The sequence below is a fragment of the Bactrocera latifrons genome, unplaced genomic scaffold (genome assembly GCF_001853355.1).
Source record: "Bactrocera latifrons isolate USDA-ARS-PBARC rearing strain unplaced genomic scaffold, ASM185335v1 scaffold_147, whole genome shotgun sequence".
Taxonomy (NCBI): Eukaryota; Metazoa; Arthropoda; class Insecta; order Diptera; family Tephritidae; genus Bactrocera; species Bactrocera latifrons.
The window spans coordinates 72722-99630 of record NW_017534930.1 but is presented as its reverse complement, the minus strand read 5'-3'; the positions used below and the strand labels follow the sequence as shown (position 1 = coordinate 99630).

Sequence of the window (26909 nt, the reverse complement as noted above, 5' to 3'; positions counted from 1 at the left end):
CTTTCTGACTACCAGAATGTGAGGAAGCGTATTACAAATTTTGAACCAATATCGTGTCTCAATTACCTTCTCTTTTAACTTCTGGCTATGCAGCAAATTTTAACCTTGGAGTCAATTGAAGACATTAAACTTGGAAAGAAGATTGGCACAAGTGCATTGGGGCCAAAGGGGATTACTTTGAGCAGGACGACGTAGATTTTGAAGAATACATTAAGAATTTTARAATGATGAAATGAGTCGTATTATTTTTTGYACATAGTAGTAGATGTTACATTCTTTGTCGTGAACCATTATCGATCTTGCTTATAARATTGCCTCCGTTTTTGCACATTTTCACTTAATTTATTGTTATATTTTTAATTGTTTTTATGTGATACCAGGCACGATTTCATTCAATAAATTTTAATAATTTCATTTAAGACGTAAAATCAGCTCTCTCCATTACTTGAGTATTTGATCACGGCAATCTACTGTATACACATTGATTTGTTTATTTAATTCAGCGMYTTCGMATATTTGAAAAATCTACGTYAMTGGAATGTAAATTATTACAAGGAAYATACTATCAACAAAGCTTTTAACGTGCTAATTTCTCAATAAAGATTAGTTTGCAGCTTTCTAATGCCGATTAGTTAAAAGCAAGTGCAGGGAGCTTGGTCACACATATTTTTCTTTCTAGAAAGATTTAGTTGAAAATACTTATCTCTTTACAATTTGCCATAGTATAAGTAGCTATATCATTGAAATATTCGTAGTCGAAAAAGTATTTTCGTATTTCTAATCAAACTTCAACTAATGTTTGTTYTTATATTTATAATAATAAATAAATAAACAAATATTTACACTTTTGAACGAACACATTACGCCGTCAGTGTAAATCGAGATTTCGAAATTTACAGCACGGAAGCGTGCGAACCATTGTTGCGCTACACGAACTGATACAGTAACSTTTCCGTAAACTTCACAAATTTCATTGGTGGCTTGCGCGACTTTCTTCCCTCTTTTATACAAAAATTACAAATATTTAATAACATAATAACAAACCTTTCACCTATCATTTCTTTGAATTTTATTTTGAATAAAACCAGAACTGCAAATTTTAATGTTTCATACATTTCGAATTTATTTAAATTTTCAAGTACTTAAAAATAGTAATACTTTTCGTTTACAACTTAAGCTGTTGAATTCAATGGGTTTACACATATATACAATTTTATTTATTATTTAACTTGCTGCCAGTCAATTTCTGAATTTATCAAAATTTTTACTAGTGATTTACTAAACGCTTATGCAAGTTTGCTGACGCAATTCAACGACATTATTTAATCACATGCAATCACAATAGCATACAGTTGCCTTAAGCTGTAGTCAAATATTTATTGCAACAAATAAATGCAGACTATGAAAATGCTTTGAACCTATTAAAAATTGATAATACTATTATTATGATTAATACTAAATATACATATATATTACAATATAATAGTAGTAAGAACAAAGTTTTATATAACATAAATAAAATATTTCCTTAACACTATTAATATTTTCTTAATCGCTGTTATAATTCAAAGAGATCGTGCGTACATTATTTTCGAAAAATAGCAAATTTTTTATATTAAACAAATAAAACGTCTACAAAGAGTTGCAATTTACTTGAGTTTAAAAAAAGTTGTAAAATTTTTAATAAATAATTTTGTTTATAAATAATTGAAAATAAGTCTTGTTAAATAACCCTTACATATGTTTACATACATGGCGTATACGTAACATGCACTCACTGCGCACAATTGCTGGCATGACCACAATCGCCAAGCATGGCTTAACGCAGAGTATCACGTGTCTATATTTTTTTTATTTTCAAATTGACAATTATAATATTTATATTCTAAACAACAATTGCGCCAATTAAAATTTTTGAGAAAAACGAGTCTTTGTACGCGGCGTATACGCAACATTCCGCTTTCAATCCAGGCAAACTCACCTCATAATATTTTTGCCATGTGCTTACGTTAAATTTTCAATTTTGTATTTACTTATTTACAGTTACATGTTGCTTAAATTGTAATAGTAAACGATAACAAATTGTTGCATTGCCAAGGGTTGCCAAGCGCTTTTGAACGAAGTGTGTTCACAACAACTTTACTATTTACATATTTTATCAGAAAAATTTCCTAAAATCTTAACAAGCGTACTGCATTMCGCAAATTKAATCTTCTTGTCGTTTATTTACAAAATATTGACAATATTTCTCRAGAATTTTTGCAATATCCTCCTCACTTAAATACGCTTACAATGAAACCGGTTCGATGCGTTTAGCTTGTGCTCATTAGTGTGAATATATATGCATTTATGTATGCCTACACACATATATTACATACTATAACTATGCGCAGAGATGTGTAAATTCGTTTAAAGTTAAGTTGTTTTAAAGCTGCTGGTTAAAAATCCATCCACGTACATAGTATACATATGCATACGTATGTATGTATTATACATCTATGCTCTTGAGTAAAAGTATAAATAARCGGTGCCAAGCTTTCTTGCTACTATTTCTAGTATACGATGCAGAGTATAATTTATATAGTTCTATAATATTAAAACTACTATATGACTATACTATATATAACTATAAGCATATACTATATACAYGCATATATACATTTATAGCTTACAAAAAGATGGGTTTATAYCTATAAGTGTATCAAGTGCCACAAATATTTATGCGTTTAGTCCATAACAGTACATAATACGTCAGGCATAAATGCGCTAATATTCAATAACATCCAATTTTGAAGCYTATTTACAGCGCTTAAAGAATTTAGAATAAAGAGTTTCAAGTGCGAATTTTATAAAATAAGGGTAAAGGCGGCAAATGGGCTTAACCGCACAAAAGATATTCSTGCAAATTGTAAGAACGTAAAAAGAGGGTTATATATAGATATTTCGTAGAAGCAATTAACTGAAATTTCAACTAATTGTGTTTCTATAGCTATATTCGTACGGTTTGGCAAGAGATCACTTGACTTGATTATTATACCATTGTTTTAATATTCCGAACATGTGTTTGGCAAGCTAACGCCCGTTCGTGCTTTCTTTCGGTTTAGGTGTGGTGGTGGACATATCGATAGAAAAAACGGTGRCAATGCTGCTTAAGAGCAGATTGTCGCCGATACGTCCACCAATTGTTCGAATGAATGCCGTCGGCATCAGGTTTGTTACCTATGCGTGGAAGGATGTGTTTTACTTCACACTTACAGAGAATGAAGGAGCGCATGCATACATTGTGGCTTGTTCGTGTCTTTATCCTTTATGGTACTGCAAAAGAGTGTTAAACAGCGATGACGGTCTCGGTCCGCCGAAAACTTTTGTMCTCCTCCCCCTCTGGACCTGATTGTTATACAGCGTGCTGTTGCGGCGTTCGGGTTAAGAAGGTGCTTGATAATAATTCAATTTTCGATGATGATGTTTAGAAGAACGGTGATCTGGGGAGCGGGAAACTTCCAGATTATAGACTTAGACCGTTGCGACAATAGTCCTAACGATTCTGTCAGAGTGTGGGTTTTTAGCTTGCAAGGACCTCTAAAAATTTTTTTGTCTCAGAGGCACCTATCTGATAGGTCGGGGTGCTTGCGTGAGGTACAGGTTAAAGACTTCGATGCACTCGGACATTAGGGATCTTGAGGGTGCGGTTATCAGATGAGCTAATGGACATTTAAATAATAGCGGTGTTATTCCTGCTAGTAGAAATACCAAAATATTAGGTCGTATGAGCCTATTTAGGCGGCGAAATCGTTTGACTGGGAAGTAAGGTAAGTTTTTGTGTTTTGTGATGTGTGTATAGGGTCAAACCCCTGGTCACCAGCCCAGAGCAGTATGTAGACTCAACTGGTTATAGTTTTGGCTGACCGGAGACTTAATTCTGGTACCATGGGAAGCAGGAGAATCAGAATTCGCTACAATACGTTCATGCGGATTGGCCCTCGGGGAGTATCGTGGTGGTTGTGATTAAAACCCAAATATGGGTAGAACTGATATTGTGTTAGTTGAATGTGTAGTTGCATTGTAACTGGGTGCAGGACCCAAAGCACGGCAAGGATTTTAGATGGACCTCGAACCCTACCTAGGTTCCAGTTCGTTCGGCCAATTGGTACCGAAAATTGCTGGGCATCATCAGGGCGCTGACCAACGCATTGATTTGTTACGTTCTGCTTTTGAGCGACGTGAGGTAAGGCTGTCGTCAGCAGGTATCTATGTTTAATACACCGCTTTTGTCCGTCCGTGCTCCCTTTTGGTATACGAGTATGCCAGTCATGTGAAGCTTAAATAACAATAATTTCTTTCACACAAACATGTCGAACTTAATAATGCAGCCGAAAGTCATTATTTTCGAGTGGAAATTTTAGGTGAACCTGCTCTAGTAAACCGGGCGAGGTCAGACCAAATGGAGAGTCAGATGAATGCGGGGGTGAGGCATGCAATGAGAAAACTCCTTGCACGCAGGACATACTAATATTGGATATTTTCGGTTCTATTCGTTATAAGTATTAGTTTTATCTGCTACAGTATCCAGAACGAAGCGGCGCAAGGGTCACTCTCGTTTCTTTCTAACGGCATTGAGTGCTCCATTCATTGGAAGGGAGTCGGTGAAGGCGTTGCTGGCTTCACTGTGAATGGCGGTCAGTGTTTGTCGGAAGTTTGTTGCGTCCGAAGTTCGGCCGGCGTTTTATCTGATGTTGTCGACGTAGTTGAGGAAAGACCTCTTGAGGTTCCGCTCCAAGCAGTTGACTGCAAGTGTGATTTCTACAAAAGCACTCGTTAATTATGCATACATGTCTCACTATGCAGGTGTTCAATAGGAGATATAAAGCGGCATATTGTTGTAGTCGGAGTGCAGAATTTTGACACTACTGGAGTTTCTTTTTCTGCGTTTCACTACATCCAGGCGATCATATTGATGCGGCGTATTTAAGGTCCGGCCGGCCGATTGCCTTATAAGTTGCCAATTATTTTTTATATATAGTACGGACGATTGACGACCGTTCAAGTAGTTCATGGTCCACCTCATGAGTCCTGAGATCAAAGTTTTTTTTCGATTTGCTGCAGTAGCGTTGTGTAACTGTGTGTGTCAAAGGCTTTGGTCAAGTCCAACGCTACGAGGGTCATCCTCTCACTGGGTGGTTTCTGGTTAAGGCCACGGACTATCAGCGCATTTATGACGCTAAGTGTTGTGGTGTACTTTTCGAAAATCATGCTGGTGGTGGAGTGTTTTTTTTTTGTTAACGGTATTACAGCTTGGGTGGAACCGAAATTAAAATTTAATCATGTTCATACACGAACCTTTAAAGCTTGAAAAAACCCGCACGAATAATTTGCAAAAAATTTACCGTTATTAACATTTTAAAGATAGATATTACAGAATTTGAAGTTATTATAAATTTTATAGTTATGCTTGTTCCTATTCAGGAGATAGGATACTACAATGTATTAATACTATTATAATTAATATTATAAACACAACACTGTCATTAAAGCAAAAATAAGAGTTTCTTGGTGAGTCCTTAAACATGAGATTTCAGGTTGCAGTGCATGTCAGTTAACAAATCATAATTATCTATAAACATTCGCGTTTACTTCTATTTATCAAGAGTACATATTTCRTAATAAACTCTCACATGACTTGGGAATGTTCTTTTGTAGTAACCTTTGTGCTTAAATATTGCACAATATTTTATTAAACGTAAAAGCGGTAAGCTCAAATATTTTTGTTTAAAGCTCGACAATCGTCAAAAGAAAATTAGGTCGTAGCTCAAAAAAATTCAAATTCTTTACAAACGCAAATTTATAGATTTTATTTTATGAATGACATTGCACTCTGTGTAACCACACGCGGGATGTGAGTTTGTTGGCACCGCAAAAGTTGCATAAACTATTTACTAACTTATGAACGAACAAACTTATTGCATACTCGCCTCGGCTCTGAAATTCGTTTGCCAATACACACTGACAGTAACAATTATCAAATTTCTTACATATAGACACAGATCTTTCTAGTGTTTGTTTACACCCTGTACTCGTTGCGTAAACTAACTAATTGTAACTCATAAATAAGTGGAACAACTGTTATTCCTTTTAGCATAATAACAAATGTGATATATACAAAATATATATGCATACATACGCACACATATTGACTTAGTTTTTAATGCTCATTCACAGCGCCAAAGCATTGGTTCGTGAGAGTGCATTTGTTTTTGGCTTAAATTCGCTGTGCCGCAAACGCACTCAAACCACTCGATCACTTATTTTCTGTTAGCTGCCTTCTTGTTGCATCCGCCAGCTTTCTTTATATACAAGTCTCGTTATCTTTGCTCATCAGTGTTGCCTCCGCATCGGTTTCTGTAAATACTTTGGGTCGTCCATTGATGCCGCCATTGTCCACAACAACTACAACGTTTGTGCTATACTTTAGTTTGCTGTCCAGCGTGTCCTACAATGGTAAACAAAAATATAGAAAAGTTATTGAAAAGCAGCAAGATAGAAAGGCGAAGAAAATGCTTCGAACACTCGTAACTGCAAACAAATTGCTTTTGTTGCTGTTGCGGAGGCGAAATTACGAAATGAAATCCTTCTGTTGGCTATGCAGACACATTATGTGAATAAGTATTATACAAATGGATAATGCAAATAAGCGACAGCTCATCGAACATTTGCGTGAGAAATAACTTATTTCCTTCATTTAGACTCATTCTTGCCTTCTCTTGSCTTGCTACACTGCATTCCAGCAGCCAAAGTTGTGAAGTGAAAAGTTTGTTTTGCAAATTTTATTAAAGAAACATGACACAAGAAGAATTTCGCTATCATAGTCTTGCAGCGCTGATGTAAATACCAATGAAGTTAGCGACCCAAATTTTAAGTAAATAAACTGTTCGTTGCTGCCCTGAGTTATATGCGAAAGCAGTTGAAATTAATTAATGAAATTACAGGCCGGTAGCTAGAGGGCGCGAGTTGAGTTGCAGCTAATTTGCTGTTTGTAATATTATATTTTATTGTAATGAATGTAAACGAATAATGAGAAAAGGATTATTGAAATCCTTGATTCAGTGTTTATATCACGTTTTCAATTGTTAATAAAACAATAGTGCTAAAATTGTTAAAACGAGWAACCTGACTACCTTTTGATCTGTTGGCGCCCAAAATTAAACGCTCAATTACATAACAGCTCATGAACAGATCAACTTATTAACATCATACACTTTGTCAAGAAAGTATTGGGAATTTATAAATAAAACGAAAATTTTTCAATCAACATTCAAATTAATTAATTGCCTTCAAAGTAAGTAATATCCATTTGAAACGATGCGCATGTACCAATGCTTCTTCCAATCGTTAAACATTTTTTATAAGCACTTTCCGGGATGGCCTTCAGCTCTCACGTCGAATTTGTTTYGATGTCTTCAATTGAGTGGAAGCGTGTTCCTCAAAGTAGATATCTCAGTGTGGAGAAGGTAAAATTCAGAGCTTGCTCAATGATATTAGTTGATTGTTTGACCAAAACTTAGAGCAAATACACACCACTGAGATCGACTGACATAAACAGTTGCTGTAAACACACTGATTGACAGATCGTGCTTAGTTTTGGCATCATAATTAAGGAGAGTGTTACCAACGTAAAAAAAAAAAAAAAAAAAAAAAAAAAAAAAAAAAAAAAAAAAAAAAAAAAAAAAAAAAAAAAAAAAAAAAAATTTACCTATCTTCCATATAAAATAAAATATAGCCCAATTTTGATAAATGCTGATAAGTTCACCCTAATTTAATAAATGGTTTGGTACGCACCATCAATGTTGGGTTTTAAATTAGCTCTCATCCACGGAATGTACTTTTCCAATTCTCTGAAGGTCGAATTTTAAGGTAGGTACCCAAACTYCTTACGTACAGCTGCAGATGAAACAATTAGTTTTCGGGCAATGCAAAAGAACTACCGGTACGATGAGAAGTGCCGTGTCGCAGCGGAGAGAAAACAGATTGCCTACCTCGCAACGTTACGATCGACCACAACACGTACGGGATGGGATAGATACCGAGAGTTGAATGGGGAAGTGAGACAGTTTGACAGAGAGAGACCGAAATGCTTGAGCATGAAGAGCTTGATAAGCTGGTCGACAGGGGTAATGCTCGAAGATTCTACGAAAAGATTCGGAACTTAACAGAAGGTTTCAAGACCGGAGCATACTCTTGTAGAACCCCCAGAKGTGATCTGGTAACCGATGCCAAAAGCATACTAAAATTATGGTCGGAACTCTTCTCCAGCCTGTTATATGACAGTGATAGCATAACGGCAGGAGGTGCAACCGATTCCCCAATCGATGACGATGAAGCAGATGTTCCATTGCCCGACCATGCAGAWGTTCGAATAGCAATTGCCCGTCTGAAGAACAACAAAGCAGCGGGAGCCCGTGGATTGCCGGCCCAGCTATTCAAATACGGCGGTAGCTTCTTTGTAAAATAAGGTCGGACGAAGGCATGCCCAACGATTGGAATTTAAGTGTGCCCTGCTTAATCCACAAAAAGGTAGACCACACAATCTGTGCCAACTACCGTAAGATAAGATTACTCAACATCGTCAACAAACCGATTGGACCCTATCAGTGTAGCTTTAGACCTGGCAAATCAACAGCCGACCAGATATTCACCATGCTTTGCTGGTTAGTGAAAAAGCCTATTTTTATGCCCACAATTCTTCCTGAAATACTAAATTTTAGTCATTTAGTTTAAATGTACCTTATGGTTATGGATTACTTCGGAACAAGCCTGTTCTTATGTTACCCTTTGCAATATTTGCTTTAAATTTAGTTCTTCCTTTTCCATTTGAATGGTTAATTTTGCAATTTTGTCTTTTGAGTACACTTCTAAGGACAGCATATTGAGTAAGATTATGGATTATGCTCCAGGGGAAGAGTACAATTAACTACATATAAATACGTGCAACAAATGGCTAACTTTTTGTGATTTCTGTTTGTCAAGTTTTAAATGGTTCTTGTTTGGCAGCCAAACTTAAGTAGCTACTTTTGAAGGAACCAGTTATGTTAAAATTTCTAATGCGCTGTTATGAATGGTCGTTCATAGAAATATRAGTACAATTCAAAGAAAGTGCTAAGTGAGTTGTGTTTCTAAAACTTTTTAGGTTATGCCAACAAAGCTATGGCTTTTTCCTTGACTGCAAATATGTTATGGTAGGGATTTTGGTTCTTACTGGTCTACATACTTTATGACTTCGCTGAAAAAAAAAAAAAAAAAATTAAAAATTCTTCTGAAGAAAGCTTTCTTGAATTTGTTATAGCGAGTGAATTAAGGAGCGCCAGTTGCTAGTCGTGCAGGAGACCTCGTGGCAGGGGTTTTCACGAAGTGAAAGGAAGCCTCCCTGCAAACTTGGACTTCGACGAAGGATGAAAAGTTATTTAAGTTTAAAAATGAAATAAATTAACACAACAAATTTCTCAATTTTTTTTAGTGRAAAATSTGATTTAGGTYTGAAGGTTTTATTAAGCAAAGTTAGAACTATCCGATTTATGTGAAAATGCACTGTTCGATAAATTGTTGGCATTTCCAAGGTCATTTCATAATACCAGCTCCATAGCAATTGTAGTCYCTATTGACAAAAACTGTAGCAAACGAATTTCACACGCTTCTCTTGAGATGCATTTATCCCTAGTAAAAATATTCGCCATGCTCAGAAGTAAGGAAGAGGGTAGAAATCCCTTAAAGCCAGGTGAAAACTATAAGGTGGCATTGTCCTGAAGGAACACAATACTTTTCTATCGGCTAAAGGTCACTTTTGGGTGATTGCTTACTTCAAATGGTTCAATTGTTCACAGTACAGGTCCAGAAGAGTTTACTAGATTATTTTCTGTTAATTCCACGAAATAACAAAAAAAAAAGGCCATTTCTGCTTGACCTAAGTGACGACCTTTACTTTGCTAGTAACCGTCCATTTCAGAAACACATCCAATATATTGCGCTTCAGCTGTGATACGCAATTAGCACCATGAGTTTTTTTGCATTAACTCATGCGGCATACATACATTGAGCTTCTTATTATATCCAGCCTAATTTATATGGTTCTAAGCTTTATATTAATCAGTAGACTAGATGATTTCCTTATTTCGCCATTATTTTCGTCATAAGCTTTTCTAAGCTTCTTTGCGAAAAGATTCGACAAAGCCAAACCAAGAGAAAAGGACCCTAAAGGCTAGTCACATTTTTAGGCGCTGGTTTTTTGTTTTCTCCTTACCTTACCGAAGAAAAACTGCAAAATGAGTCGGATATTTTCTCTTTGCTGGTCTCCATCTTTGACGGGTATTCAAGCAATACTGAGCCAAGTGATCACATAATTCTGTGAGAAGCTTTTTAGCACGAAATCTTAGCTTTCTAACAGCGTACCGCTTAATACGATCGCACCTACATAACGGGAGATGCAGACTACTAAAGCTAGCTATTGGAAAAATAATGAAGTACTTTTTCTTAGACGTAATACTTCATGGTAAACAGTTGAGTCGATTGGTGTAAGACCGAACTGTAGAATATGAAGTCTCATGTAATAAATTTCGATAAATAGTAGATACAGGTGCAGATAAATGAAGGGATCGAGCGGGTAGATGAAATACGCTTTAGAGTATAAAAGGGAAATTTTACAGTAAAATGTACATCATCACCTAAAATAGAAAAAAAAGGTAACATCACTTTTCATAAGTTGGCCAGACGAAGGAAAAACGATACKATAAAAACCACTCAGATTGATTTAAAATTTTGAGTTTTGGTTATAAAATGGTTATATAGTATATCGGTTATGTCTGATAGTGGAAGCTATTCTACATCTAATATAAAAAAATACAATAAAAACTCAATTTTGAGTTTTTGGTGATATTTTGAACGAGTGCTCTATATTCAACACATTTTTCGGTGAAAGTAAAAGTAACAATATTTACATATCTCTGCAAAAGCAGAAGACTTCCCCCTTGGAAACACAAAATTAGAATATTGGCAGTAAATTATAATGCGTATAAACATTATTTTTCTTCAGAATCAGACATTTCAGTCTTCAGTCTGGAACTATATTTAAATATGCACCGAAGCACATCGACAGGAGCTACACATTGTAAGGCGAGAAAGCCGAGAATACATGGCCAAGGCAAATAAATTCAAATTACAAGTTGGAATTCTTTAAAACAGCAGGGCCACAACAACACGAACAAACAATTTCCCATTTCCTTCAACACTTACCGGAAACAGTGAGACACTGCAAAAATGAATAATGGCATGGAAAAATTTTGCCTTTGTGTAAGTAGTTTGCAAGAAACAACAAAAAATGGAAATGTCATCAACACGTGGCATGCCACAATAGATGCTGCAAGCCATTACTGAGGAGAAGCAACTCGAGCAATTCGTATAAGAATCAGGAGTATTTAACCGTCTGCTGAGAAAAGCGTATCAGAAAAGCGTATTGAAAGTACCGATAACTCATACATATTCATTAGGGTGAGCCAGAAAAGAAAGCAAAACTAGACTGTTTCATTAATCTATTTATTTATAGGTAAAAATACCCGTTTTATACCCAAAACATGGGTTAGGTTTGCCACGCAGTTTTATAAGTCTTAGCAGGAGGGTTGGAGACCCTATAAAATTTATATAAATTATAACGATCAGCGTGTCCTAGTAACTAGTCTCCTATTTTTGAAGATATCCATCCGAAAKTTTGCAATTCCCTCCAAGAAACTGGCAATTTGTCGGCGCTGACGTTATCGGACAACTATACAAGTATGATATAGCAATAAAGTTTTCATACAAACTAAASGATCAAATATATGCTTTGTATGGAAAACGTTTTCATTTGACGAGATATCTCCACCAATTTCGGCCTGGGTTATTGTTATTATCCGAAGAAATTGTTGAGATTGAAAGCATGTTCTTGTAAAGACTTTTTGTACTGTGAACAGATTTATAGTAGCTTCGGTGCAATCGAATTCCATTAATGTTGCTTCGAAGATTTTAGATAAACGATATGTCTTAGGAAATTTTATTTTAGTTTTCAGGCTCACCCTATTAATGTGTTGGATTTTCCTACCTCTGATTATTGTGATCTCACTTGTGAGAAGCGATGGAATTTTAATGACAAAGTACAAGTTAATACAGTCGTGTTTTTGCGTGTTTGGTATGCCGTAGGAAACGTATGCGCCGATGTATGGTAATGTCATGAGAAGTGTATGTAATCACAGTTGTGAGTATAATATATGCAACTTTCAAATATAATACACTAGGTATCACACCATCWTGCAAATAAATCGCCGGCTGGTTGAAAGGCGGTGTTTGTGAAGACCACTCGATAATCAGAGGCTTTTATGATTTAGCCGTCACTAGGTGAGAGCTAAATATTCGCTACACCAAAGTTATAAGAATTTTCATCGGTTCTTATATCTTAACTAAATAAAATGTCTTCTGGCGAATGCAAACCGTTGGTCAGTTATGTCTCCAGTTAAAGTTATACMTAGTTGCTATAAGAATAGCACCTGTTCTGGACATTATAGCTTCGATGCAACCGAAGTTAACGTGTTATCTTTGTTTTTTTTTTTTTTTAAATTGTATTTGTGACCTTACCTTTTTAAGCGGCACGGTGTAGTCTATATCTTTTGTCCATAGCACATTTTTTGTCTTGATAGAGTTGCGATCTCTATAGTTATTGGCGTGCCGCATTGAACGCACTCTTACCTAAAATGCAGAAGAATGGTAGAAAATTATGATTTTTAAGAAATAGAAATAAAAATCGGAGGCGAATCTTCTTATTACGAATAAATTTGTTAAGCTTAAACGAAATAAAAGGSCTTTAAAGTGTAAGATTTTTGCTTTTAGAATAAGATAAATGACCAAAATTTGCTTTGAGCTAAGCTATTGTATCAAATAAATTTCACATTGTAAAACTAGAGATGAAGAAGATGATGTACAGTTTTCTTATCAATGGAAATTGACACCATAAATCACCAACCCAGCTTTGACAGTTGATTAGATCGCATAGATTTAACATTTAGACACTAGGAGAGCTAAGTATTTTTCCGCAAAACCCAATCCTTCGATAAAGGAATTGTCTAGAATATGAATAGTAAAAGACGCGAGAAAACAAAGAGCTCAATACTTTAGTTAATGTAATGTTAGTTTGATGTAATGACCAAGAACTGTGGACTACCATACTATGAGAGAAGATAAGATTTTAAATAAATAATAAAAGCAAAGATAAGTTAGAGGCGATCATTTTCTATATGAATACTGAGCGATTACTTGTGTTAACAATTTCAAATGTTTTGAAAAGTTATGGAAATCCTTATTTTGGATTAATAGTTATGTAGAAGCTAAATATGTTAGGCTGGCTTTTTGACTCGTCCTCACGACAACGGTCGCGAGAGTYTACTTCGCCCAGTTCGGGGAATATATGAATATGGAGATGCTTTAACTTCAGTCTAACGAGAACCTTAAAGTGGAGAAGAAAGTGCTTAGATCACTGAATTCACCACAACATTCGAGATTTTCAAAAATATTTTGCGAATTCTCKTTTTTGATTTCGCAAACTTTAATACAAACAATAACAATAGCAATAGTTAGAATATTAAATAATTGTAAATGAAGATTTTGTTCTGGGGAGGGTGTTGAAGGGTGTTCTTTTTAGAAGAAGTAAAATGCATACGGTTTGATGTAATGACTAAGAACTTAGTTTCATCATAAATACCAACAGCCCACCCCGGCTGCACACTGGTATTAAACAATCATGTCAAAAGTTAWAATTTTTTTTCTTAAAAATTAGTTAAATGAAAGAAATTCGAACATGAAAGTATATTTTTTCATATTATCATAATTTATTTTTAATTTTTGTGAAAATATATACCGAAATTTTACTTTCTCTGCTCCTGCAAAACAATTTATTGAATAAGAGCTTCCCTGTAAACGATATTTGTTGGTAATTTATTTTATGGCAGCAATATAAATATTTTTCCGGACCTCCGTCCTGCGTTAGACCAATATACATGCAGTTAAAAATTCTTTTCGATCTCTACTATTTCGAAAGTCTGGCGAAAGATGTTTTCACCGGAAATTGAAGCCATTTGAATGGGACTGCACTTGGGATTATCGRTATCCTCGGTATATGAGCTAGTTGATTAGCCAATGATAATGGTTGCTACAGTTAAATTGTCCTTAAATTCTTTAATAAGCAGCCTCGTCCAGTGAAATGTGCCTGAAGGACTTAAATTTCTCAAAAGTATAATTGAAATTTCAATTTGTAAAGCCAATTCATGCGGTGACAGTTCAGAAGGGTTTAATGAATTTGAAAACTCCTGGGGATCATATATTACGTGCTCGAAATTAGTCACAGTCTCTATCCATTTTTATTTTTTTATTTCTTCGGCAACTTTTCAATTCAAGTACCTTTGTTAATCACAGGAAGAGTCTGTCGGAAATCTCAAGCAAAGGAGTTTCTAAGGTCTTTTAATGTGCTGTCCACGGCCTTTATATGTCCTTTTTGGCTCACGGTGCATTCATTCCACATAATCAATGAGGCGTCTTGCAATAGTTAATCAAAAGGCCCAATTTTGCAGATAGAACATATTGCTTGTTGGCCAATATTTATGGATAATGGAAGTTTAAAAGATGAATGAGCAGTTTTTCCATCCGTTAAAAGAGTTGCAGCAACTGCTATCGCTATTTTCTCTGATTGTCCTATTTTAGCAAGTATTAAATTAGCAAGAAACGTCTTGCCAGTGCCCTTGGGCATCCAAAACCTGTTGTTTTTGTTATTATTCACGCTATAACTCCCGCTCTTATCAGTGTGTTGCAGCTAAGCTAAATGTTAAATAACATTATCTGTCTAAATTTAACATTCTCTGTTATAAGTAAGTAATGCAGTTTTTTATGAATTTACGCTCGTCAGTCGGTTAGAAGTTAATATTTTCTGATTTTTTTTTTACAAATCATCCTCATTGGATTACCTTCAACGTCAGCTATAACGAACAGACAAAAACTCAACTTATTTTTATATAAGGTTGTCAAATATCTTCCTTCAACTTTTTTGCTATTTATTCAATGCTTTATAAAAAGTGTTTAAGTGATCGGATTTAGTTCAAATATGCGCCGTTTCCTTCAATAATCTGTTTTCATCTAGATGTCAATTTTATAATACCCCCTTCGTAGAAGCCCCTCCTTATTTGCGAAGAACTCGGACAGTCACTTTTCACAAGCATTTTTTTGAGTTCAACTYTACACCAACAAGGGCGTTCGCCATGAAGAGGAACAGGCGGTAATCACTTGGTGCCATCTCCGGGCAATAAAGTGAATGCGATAAAACCTCCATCCGAGCTCCCGTAGCTTCTGACGAGTCATGAAAGAAGTGTGTGGTCTGGCGTTGTCCTGGTGGAACACTACACCCTTCCTGTTTGGCAAATTCTGAACGCCTCTGGTCGATCGCCTGCTTCAAACGGTCCAGTTGTTCGCAGCAGATGGTAGAAKTAAGCGTCTGGCCATATGRGAGCAGCTCATAGTGGATGMTTTCCTTCCAATCCCACCAAACACACAGCAAAACCGATAGTGTCTGTCAATCCCGGCTTTGCCACTATACTGCTGATTTTTGCAGCAATTGAGACCGTGTGTCAGCTTGGCGCGCTGAAGATTCTCTGCCAAGGCGCCAAGCGTGTTGGGATTACTAGATAAGCGTGTGCTCGTGGATTATTATCAACCAAAATGCGATAAAATGTTTATTAACATAACCAACCAATCAATTTCGCTTCATCGCTGAATAAAATTTCTTGTGAAAATCGGGATCGGTAACCATCTCGTTTCGGACCTTTTGCATCAGTATTAAACAGACCTCCCTTTGCGGTACAAATTAAAAAGACTCTATGAAAAAAAATCGCCGCAAGTTAAAATTCCTTTTTATTCTTTTCAAACGCTCAATACAACGCTTCATTTCACTTCGCGCTTGTAGRAAAAGTTCGTGTTTAGTTGGATAGGCATTATGGGCGCGCCGTTTTAAAAACTTTTAGAAACAAAAATAAAATTGATAAGGGTTGGGAATTCAAAGAGCTCGTGTTGTGCTTAGACACAAACAAAAAACAAAAAAAATACTTCAATCGGTGTATGAATGTAGATATTCACAATTTGTACAGTTTTACAAACTTTTTAGTCTCATTGCAAAGAGTTTCAAGGGTAAGGTTTAAGAAGAAATGTTTCGCATTTATAACATGTATGTATTTATGTATATAAATGTTTTAGAAATTCTTAGAAAAAATTAAAAAGTAATCAAGCGAAGTTAAAAAAAACTTCACACTTTTTTATTAAATWTAAGTTAAGGGAACAAAAGCGAAACTTTTTTTTTATACTCTTGCAACATGTTGCTACAGAGTATAAGAGCTTTGTTCACTTAACGGTTGTATGTAGCACGTGAAATTAATCGAGTTACAAAGAAGGTTACATATACAATGTCAGACATAGGACTAACTAGAATCTCATACATACATATTTCGTCATAGCATTTTACATTAGAAGAATATTTTTTTCGCCAAAAGAAATATCGATATTTAGGGGTTATATGGGTTTACTGGCTTTAAAAAATCGATTTTTTTCATAATCTTATTAAAGTTTACAACACCCCTAMAATATTGTCTTAAATTTACAAGTTGATTCGAGTAATAGTTTCRGAAACATAGCYTTAAGAACTTGTACGCACGTGRCTASTTAGGCTACGTGCGCCGTTTTYTCGATTTCTCGAGAACTACTAAACCRATTTTCACGAAAYTTTACACAGGYCTTTGAGATACRATTCTTAAAGACTTGAACGATTCGATTACAACTATTGACAAAAGAAATGTCCGAAATTTGCACTGAAATTTTAATATTTTTTGTAAAAATRTCTGCTAAAAATTCAATTTTCAGTTTTTTTCTTTCATCCATGTTCTAAAGTTAAGGTTTTAGCTAAAACACGTAGATGATCCCGTAAGGAATTATCCTGCCAACGAATTAAATATATTTAGTTGAAATACTAATAACTATGTGTGTAATTTATACCATACCAGGCTCGTTTCAAGGCATGAAGTAGCTTGTTTTTATTACCGTGGAACTCCTTGTTAATCTGCCTGTTGATAGTTTCCTATAAGTTTTTATTCGGGTTTATGTAAGTAGACGGGACGGACCATCTTATAACATAAACTTGTTTTTCCGAAAGCAAACCGTCACAATTTTAGAAGTGTGTTTGGGGTCATTGTTATGTTGAAACTGMCAATCTGGCGGCATTTTTTTGAATAGTGTGGGGTAACATTAACATATTTTTATATTGGAGCCTATTCATGTCTCCTGCTATTTTGTAAATAGGTCCTATTCTTTGACCAGAAAAGCATCCTCACACTATTATATTACCCCCACCATGCTTTACTGTACTTTGCAAATATCTCTGGTTGGTACCTTAAGGTACCTTAAATTAGCTGACTGTTGCGCTTTTTCACGTTTTGAAACTGGTTCATCTTGTGCAGCCTACTGATTGTTAATTGGATTTCGGAGTGAGTGATCGAGCCATGTTTCCTCCATTGCCATATATCGTCGCAAAAAATCGCGTTTATTACGCTGAAACATCTMCAAACACTCCACCGAATCGTCGACTTGTCRTTGTGTTGGGTTARAAGTGGTCTYACGTGGCACCCACTTAGCCTTYTCWTACCCAAATATTCGAGAATGATTTGATGTACACGCTTAGTTGATATTATATATCGAACAATTTCCCTTTGAGATCATCAACAATATATTTTGTAGACTTTTTTTATATTTTCCGCGGTAACAAAATTTTTTGGAGGTCCACTGCTTTCACCGACMACTGCCAAACTTATACACGCGCCTTTTAAATGTTTGACTGACTAAAAAACATATTGAGTTATTTTTAGTGGCCGCCATCTAGGTGTCAGGCCGTGGACTTTTATATTGACCTGTTATTGCGGCTTCTCTTAATGTTCCATAATAGGTAATARGTATACTACAACAATAAGTTGATGTTAACATTGCTTTTGACCACAAAATATAAAACAGGTGGCAACCTGTTACAATATCTAATGTTGTCMAAAACCAGTGTGATATCTTTATTAGATTATTATTYATTTTTTTCTTTTTCAAATAGTAGATAACCTTCTAAYTATTTCAAGTCGTCGGAATGTTTTCGGCTCTGGCTGTAAAATTTATTACAATTCATTGATTTGGTATCCGTATCGAATAGTGATTTTAAATAAAAACGATAKCAATTATTTCATAGGACAATAAGACACTCTCGTTTCAAAACAYATTAACAGACATAATTACTTTAAGTAGAACATACTACTGGGTTTCGGTGTAAGCAAAGTAAATGTTATAATTGTGCATATTAAAATCACCGCTGTTGCCATAGTCGTACATCTCATTAACATAACTTGCAAAATATAATTACCAACGCTTTCCAACCATATGCACCGAGCTACTTGATACAATTAAATTTTCGTCTAGTTGGCTTAGATGCTCTTATTTTTACTCACATTTACATATATCTATATAACCACATAATAACTAATTTTCTGCTGCGCCAGTGGCTTTATTATTAAAATATTACTAAGCAGCTAATAAGGGTAGGAGTTAAGCCGCTTGGGAAATTATTAGTTAATTACGAGCTTGCAGCTTGCGTTCGTTTGGGTTGCTGTTGTACGAATCATTTGCATTTAACTGCACCGACTTAGTTGCAGACAGAAAGTGCTTAGAACTGGCATATAAGTATGTATGACTTTAAATATATCGAGTTACTGGGAGAGATGTTATTATTATTTATTTTAATGGACTTCACTTACCGAATGTACGCGATCGTACGTGCTGTTATTGCCGCCACCCAAGCTGGAAGCGATCGTCTCTCGAAAGCTGGACTGATCTCTAGCAAAGCCATTGTTGTAGTACACGCTGCGCCGCTTGCCCCACAGTATATCCTTGAAGGCAACACGGTACCGATGCGACATCACATTATACAAAATCGGATTGATCGTGCTGTAGTCGTCGATTTGTACAATGATATTTTTTGTATTTAATAAGAGTAGAAGAGAGAAAGAAAAGAGAAGAGAAGAAGAAACGAGGAAAAGGAACGTTTAAGTGTACATTAATTTGTTTGAAAATAATTATTTAAGATATTAACATACATACTAAAAACTGTAAAGAAAAAGGTAACTTCGGATGCCCGCAAGCTATATGTAATATGTAAAAATACACAACATTATTTACAACAATCTAATCGTAATCAGTCACTATGGACGGAAGTGGTGATATCGTAACGGGATGTTACGTTTTACGGTTAACGTTTGAATAGGAAGCTATAAAAGAAGACCGATAGAAACGTCGTCTTGTTTTTTCCCGCACATTTGTMATTTTTCTTCAGTATGGTTTGCCACTTTATCATGGAAATATACGATCCAACAAAGAGCGAAAAAATATTTAAAACTAACTATCGATATTGGTAGGCAGTGGTCTCATTTTTAAGAGCGCTACGTCCAATATGTTATGGTAGTTATAATCGTTCTGTTAGATCAACAATTGAGCATCTAGTGGTAAAATTTGAATCCACAGGTACCGTACAAAATGTTCCCGTGCGCATTAATTGAGGAAGACCCAAATGAGTACCTCACATGTCGCTATCAAATGTTGRGCATCTCTGTGATGTTATTGTGGCGAATTTTGCGAAAAGATCTTGGCCTACAACTACTTATAAGAACAAATTGACGCAAGAACTAAAACCACTTGATCCTCAGAGTCGTCGTATGTCCGAGAATGGGGCTGGGCAACAACTTAAAAATTATCCGGATTTTCATCGGAAAACCATTTTTAGCGATGAGGCTCATTTCTGCCTGAATAGCTTCGCCATTAAGCAAAATATGCGTTATTGGTCAGRCAGCAATCTATACGTACTTCTAAAAAAATTATGGYTTGGTGCRGTTTATAGSMCAGCGGCGTGATTGGTTGGTACTGATCAAGACCATCATGTTACGGTGAATGGGAAACTACCGCATAATTATAACTGAATATTTTTTGGCCCGAATTGGATAATATGGACTTGCACAATATTTGGATCCATCATGACGGCGCYATAAGCCAATTTTTCCTGTAGGGTTACGTCAAGAATATGATTTCTGCGATCGTACGTGAAATTGCGGCAGAATCGGCCGATTGATGCTTGAAACCGTTGAAAATTGGGTAGAGTGTCAAGACTTCTGACTTTTTTGTAGTAACTATGTGTCCAGTTTAGATGGAAGCTATATGCCATAGTTAACCGATCTGAACAATTTTTTCAGAAATTATATTATTACCTTAAGTAGTAATCCATGTCAAACTCCGTGAAAATACCACTTCAAATGCGAAAGTTTTCCATTCAAGTCCTTGATTCCGATCGTTCGGTCTGTATTCCAGCTATAGGCTATATTGAGCCGATCTCAACAATTTCTTTCGTTATTACATTATTTCTATGAACAATTACTCACACCAAATTTCGTGAAGATATATCTACAAATGAGGAAGTTTTCCATGCCAGCMTTTGATTCCGATCATTCAGTTTGTATGGCAGTTAYATGCTATAGTTAACCGATCTGAATWATTTCTTCGGAGATTACATTCTTGCTTTAGAAAATAATATGTGCCAACTTTTGTGAAGCTACATTGTCAAATGTGAAAGTTTTTCATACAAGAACTTAATTCCAATCGTTCAGTTTGTATGACAGCTATATGTTATAGTTGTCCCATATCGGCAGTTCTGATAAATAAGCRGCTTCGTGAAGTGAAAATAACGTTTGCCAAATGTCAAAACGATATCTTAAAAAGTGAGGGAATAATTCTTATATATACAGACAGAGAGACATACGGACTGACAGACGGACATGACTAAATCGACTCAGCTCAACATACATACTGATCATTTATATATATATACTTTATAGTGTCTCCGACGTTTCCTTCTGTGTGTTATTAACTTCGTGACAATCTTAATATACCCTGTTCARGGTATATAAAAGYTGCTGTYAYCCAATGTGTATTTCTTGACATTTTTTAATACCAAGTTTTAGTGCAAAGCCCTCCTTCTCTACTCCCAAAGTCATGTGTCCTCTTATACTCTCTCCTCCTTTRCTCTTAACATATTGTCTACCTTTGTTCCATATATACTATTTTTTACATATTTMATARCTTAATATAGGTTATTAAACGAAGATTAAAAGCATTTTGCTACTTTTACTGATTTGAYTAAGTACATACAGGTGTCTTATGATTTACGACAACCCAACAGCTGCATCTGCCGTGGGCATTTATCACTGTTTGCCGGTATTAACAGAAACTCTTTAATCTTCAAACAAATTTAACCATTAGCATCTGTTTGTATATGCGTTTGTGATAAATGGCTGTCTGGGTCCCAACTGATGTAGAAATGGCTTTCCACAACTAAGCTTCTCTAATATTTACCACAACTTATTTACACAGTTTTGTTTTTATCTGCTTCCTAATTGTTACTGCAGTACATTGTTTCTCTTTGCAGCTAAAGAGACTTGAACGGTTTTATCAGAGCAAACATGACAAAAACTATTTTGCAAACACATTCACTCTTTCTGCTGCCCTCCGCTCACCAGAGATGAAGTACTTAAAATGAAGGGTAAACATCCATATGGAACCACAATATACCATATATATATATGTGTATATTTTATACATCTCTATACAGATTTTTGTGCACATAAATAAGTAAAAGTCAGTCTAAAATAAAATATTTGAAAATTTGGAAATTTATCGGTGTACTTACCACGACACATAGTACGTGAAACCGGCGATGGAGAACATCCACTCGTTTATCTCTTCGAAATTGTTTTGTTCTTTGGCATAGAGGAACCATAAGCGCTGCATGTGGAATGGCAGCCAGCAAATGAAAAAGGTCACTACAACGGCGGCTGCAAGAGACAGTGGAGAACAAAGGACAATATTGTTAAAGGACTACACATGCATTTATTTATATATACTATACAYACATATATGTATGCGCATATTGTTATTGCTTCGAATTTATTGCGTTCACATGCATATAATATAAAAACAAAATATGGTTTCATCTCGTCCCAGAAATTTTAATGACATGTAAGAAATGTATCGAAATTTTTATTTAGTTTCATAATTTTATGTTGGCACCAAACCCCTAAACATGTTTYTGATTAGTGCGCTGAAGCAAAACATGAAATTTGGAAAGTAGCCTAGAAATTGAAAATGTTCTGTAGTCACATAAAGTCACAWAAAAGGTAAACGAAATTTACGCTTCCAAGTCAGGGCTATAACTGCACATGAAGCCTATTGTTAGGTGAAGGATGGAATATGTGTCTTCAGTGAGTACATAATGCTGGAAATTAAATCAACTTCAGAGTTTAAAACCAGACTTGAAACTTTGTAATTTGCTATGGATTKGGTACTAATTCGTAATAAAATACTTTCAACTCATTAGTCGCATCATAAGATACATTTGTAAAGGGATCATATCGCCTCAATAGCACCTAGCTGTATATTGGAATTTATCAATATGCTAGGGCTAAGTGAGTCGTTGTAATTTAGGAGAGGACACAGTAGACTTTAGGTCGCGCTGCAATCCTCAGTTCATAATGGATGACCCTATCAACCTTCTTAACTCTCCTACATTTCTTTTAGACCGCTGTMACTGTTCTTCACTACATTTTTCTAAACTATTAGAAAATTTATGCTGATAATTGTGGACGTAGTCTCACTTGGTACTTATGGTATATGTATTTGCTTGTTGAATTTGTCTGCAAATGTTGCACAATTTATGGTTACCGGGCAATAAAATATTCTTATCAACACTAAACTTTTTGTAGCTTCCCTTTCCGGAACAGTCATAATATTTGTCACATTTGAGGAACAACAAATATTGTACGATTTAACTTTTTTATACCAAGCAAGGAAAATTTTCTATAAACGTAAATAAAAAATATACGTCCAAAGCTTACATAAATTGATCATATATTAAATCACTAAGTATATTTTGAGAAAATATTTTTGGCATAGATGTTTCACTTCCACTTRTATCCAGCTATTCATTATTGGGTGTAATATTTTTTTGAAATATTCAGTGATATTATCGGCAAGCCTAACTCACGTGTGCTTTCGCAACAAAAAAWACGCTTATRAATATAGCTCAACAAAGGCAATTTCGCATGTATTCCTTTCAATCCATGCACAATACTATGTAATGAGAACTCTGATTGCTACGTTACTTTGTAAGGGTGTTAGTCATTTCAATTTCACAAACAAAATTGCTCGCTTCGTAACTTAACACTGGCTAAATTACTAAGAGATTTCCATAGTTGAAATTTATTTATTGACTATTTGAAACGGAGTGACTCTCAAGATGAAACTTGAAGTGGCAGCTTGCTGCTTCTACAATGTTTGCCCGTTAAGTACAGCTGCTCCGCTCTACCTTGTTTGCAATTAGTAGAGTTTATAGTTTTGTTATGACTTATCCGGGTTATTTCAATTCACGTAAKTGTAGTGGCACACTTAAGTATATTTAAAAAGTAAAAGTTTGGTAGTAAATTTATGCGTACATGTAAATAGTAATTAATACTTGTGCATGATTCATAGCTCCCACTGCAGCTTTTGTAACTATTGTCTCCGTAGCATTATGCAAATTTTATCTCCTATTAGAGCACATCCAGTAATGCCTTATTGCGGATAAAACGACGTCTGAACAATAGCTCTTTGACTATCATCACTACAAATACGATAATTTATTTTAATAATTTAAGGTGCCATTTGACCAATTCAATATACTTGCGAGACACTTAATAATCGTTCGTTCCCATTATTGAAAACTAAGATTCTTCCATAAATCTTCCATATGGTGTTTGGGCAAAAATTGTGGCGCGCATTGGTAAATTCATTCGGATCTTTGATACACTGCTAAATAACTGTAATAGGGTCTTCGGTGCACACTAACCTCCTTGGTAGGGTTCGAGGTCCATCTAAAACCTCTGTATTGCTTTCAACAATTCACGCGCAAACGACCTTACTTGTAACGCATTGCGCCTAGTGAAGATAACAATGCTAACATCCCTAATGCCCATCAGTTCAGCTAATTCTCATAACACCCAGATTCCTAATGATCGAGTACATCGAGCATTCTGCACCCAATTCTCGACCTGTGCCCTACACAAACACCACAAAAGAATCCATGCAGAGCAAAAAACACTGGCACTGACGTTCCGAATGTCCTCGTATGTCACCCGATTGTTGCTATTAATCAACGGTTTTGCTAACTACTCCCAATCCTCTCTACATCAAAATCGGAAATCCAATCATACTGCAGCAGCAGTGACATACGTAAGCGCCTTCTTGACCTGACAATCTGTTCAAGGGAGAGAGCACCTAACAAAACCGACATACCGACAAACATGCAAGCATCATACAACGTTGCTTAATCGAGAGAAGTTTTCGGTGGTTTTGCGGCTCCTTAAATGGCACAACCTACGATATACATATGCTGCGAACTGCACGACTTCCGCAGCCCTAATCACTCCGTGAGACTCCTCTGACCTTTCCGACAGTATATGGGCAGAATCAGCAAAGCTCAAAATTCATGTTGATACACATCCCATCCTTTCAAAACCTCAAAAAACTTTAAATAAAACCTCAGTAATGGCATAAGTAATTAATGAAATTAATGTGTTAATTTATGGATTTTCATATCAACTCTCTGATGTCCTGCTTGGTGAGCTGCATAAACTTGTGATCGCCTTCTTACAGCGCACAAATATTACCCATAAGAAGTGCCATGGAAACTGAATAATGCAAAAGAGACCTCTCCATATCGAGAAATTCGTTTAAATTAAACTATTTGAGTGGAATACGCCAGTTATGGCAAAAGATTGAGTTTCTGTTTATAAACGAAATTTCTTTGCACGATCGACTCTCGTTTGCGCCAACTGAAGTGACCGGGCGCTTGATTTGGTGGTATAAATGTTTTATTCTTTGGTGATATAATGCAGCTACCACCTGTTCGAGGACATCAGGTATTTCAATAGCTAGAATATGATATGCGCCACACAACTGTGGCGACAGTTTCGCCCGGTTGAACTCACCAAAATATGCGTCAATAAGAAGACACGACWTTTATAGATGTGCCTAATGCTTTAAGAGTTTTAAAGCTGACACAGTTAATATTTTAACTATCTTGATATTTCTCACATCAAAATAAAAAATCTGGAGTTAAATATAGCTTAAAAAACTAAAAACCACACTTTTAAAGCACATCAAATTAAAAAGTGAAAAACAATGATATTGAACCAAAAATTCGTGTATGTATTATTGTGAGCAAAGTGTAAGGTGCTTTGTAACATATTTTTCATATACCGATTAAGCTTCTTCATTATCATTCGAAATTGAATTCGTACCATTTTTATTTTTCGTTATTTTTATACTGAAKGCRTTAATTTAGTCTTCCAAGGGTGGCCTTATTTTTATATGGTATGCAGCGATTTCGTTTATTCTCACAGAATWCGTTTGATGATTATGTCTTTCAGAGAAGGGTTTATGATTTTGTCTGTCTCCGTGTTATATTCAGGCGATTTACACAAACAAATGTGCGGCTTATGAGCAAATGCTTGTAGATAAACAAAAAGCGCTTCAATGACACTTTCAAAACATATTGTTGAGCTGGCTATTTGTAGGAGAAAATCCATATATTGAATGTGAAATAGACAGACGRAGTAAATTGATTTGAGATTAAAGAAATTGCTGCGAACATAAGCAGTTACGCATGTACGCACACATGCATAATTCAATGCGTCTTTGTATGCGGYATTCGAAGAAAAATATTACAAAAGCATGTTTTCGTCGAATAGGAATTGTAATCGCACAAGAGAGAAGAATTAGAATGCAGGAATAACTTCGTATGTATTTCAATGCCAGAGGCTTGCAAATAAGTTTCTTAGAGTGCATAAATGAATAGTAATTCGGATTACATTTGATTGGATTATTTAGTTCTGTTGCTGGTATTTGCGCAGGAATTTCAAAATTTGTGTTTTAGAATTTTTGAATGTGATTGATGATGCCTTCGCTGAGAAATCCACTCAGCGGGGGGTTTCTTTCGTTTAGTACAAAAGAATATTCAAAACTTTTGCATGCTTAGATCTAAAAAACTTTAATATATGACAAAATTTTAAGAAGATTCAACATTGCATAATTGTATACAAATATTTGCACATACAGCCGTTGACAGCTAATTAGAAACGCTCTCTTTTTTGTAGGTGGCTGATGAGTATAATGATACAATTTTTAAAATACCGTTATTTATAWTTCTAAAAGTCTTGAATTGTTCRTGTTACTCTATTTACTACTAAATTCATCCGGTTTTGTAGTTGTCAATTTAAAGTTCTTTTATTTGTTCCCCAAATAATAAATGCGTTTCAATATAGAAGGCGAATTAAGTGCGAGAACTAATTGGAAACAGTTGTTTAAAGAATTAAAATTCCTCAAGGTGTTAATTTTTATTAATAATATTATTGGTTTCTGATAAGGGTGTCCTACAAAGWTGCGGTTTAAAATATATTATTCAAGTTTTTTAATGAGCTGCTGTACACCCGCCCTACGTAGTTACGTTTTTGATCTTCGTCAGTCAAATGCTCCAAAGAAATTGTTTTCATTGCGCTTAAGCATATACAGAAACCACTTTTAATATTGCACATTGCATTACCATACCTCGAGGAGACCCAAAACAAGAGTTCCACTGACATTCTACATAAAATTCAAGACGAATATAATGGCCAACTATCCAATATATTGCCCGGCGTTTAGTC

General features: G+C 35.4%; 1 protein-coding gene across 2 annotated transcripts in view; it reads right to left on the bottom strand.

Annotated features, from left to right (window-relative positions):
* Positions 1-5527: 5527 nt before the first annotated feature.
* Positions 5528-26909, bottom strand: part of LOC108965735 (neuropeptides capa receptor) — a 53128-nt gene continuing 31746 nt past the window's right edge. The window contains exons 7-10 of one of the 2 annotated variants that reach the window (XM_018928326.1): positions 21860-22004; positions 18885-19074; positions 12649-12759; positions 5528-6487 (exon numbers count right to left, since the gene is read on the bottom strand). In XM_018928326.1, coding sequence (XP_018783871.1) covers positions 6344-6487; positions 12649-12759; positions 18885-19074; positions 21860-22004 — 590 coding nt within the window. In that variant the 3' untranslated portion in view covers positions 5528-6343. The remainder of the gene's footprint in view (positions 6488-12648; positions 12760-18884; positions 19075-21859; positions 22005-26909) is intronic. The other variant, XM_018928325.1, reaches the window with a different exon arrangement.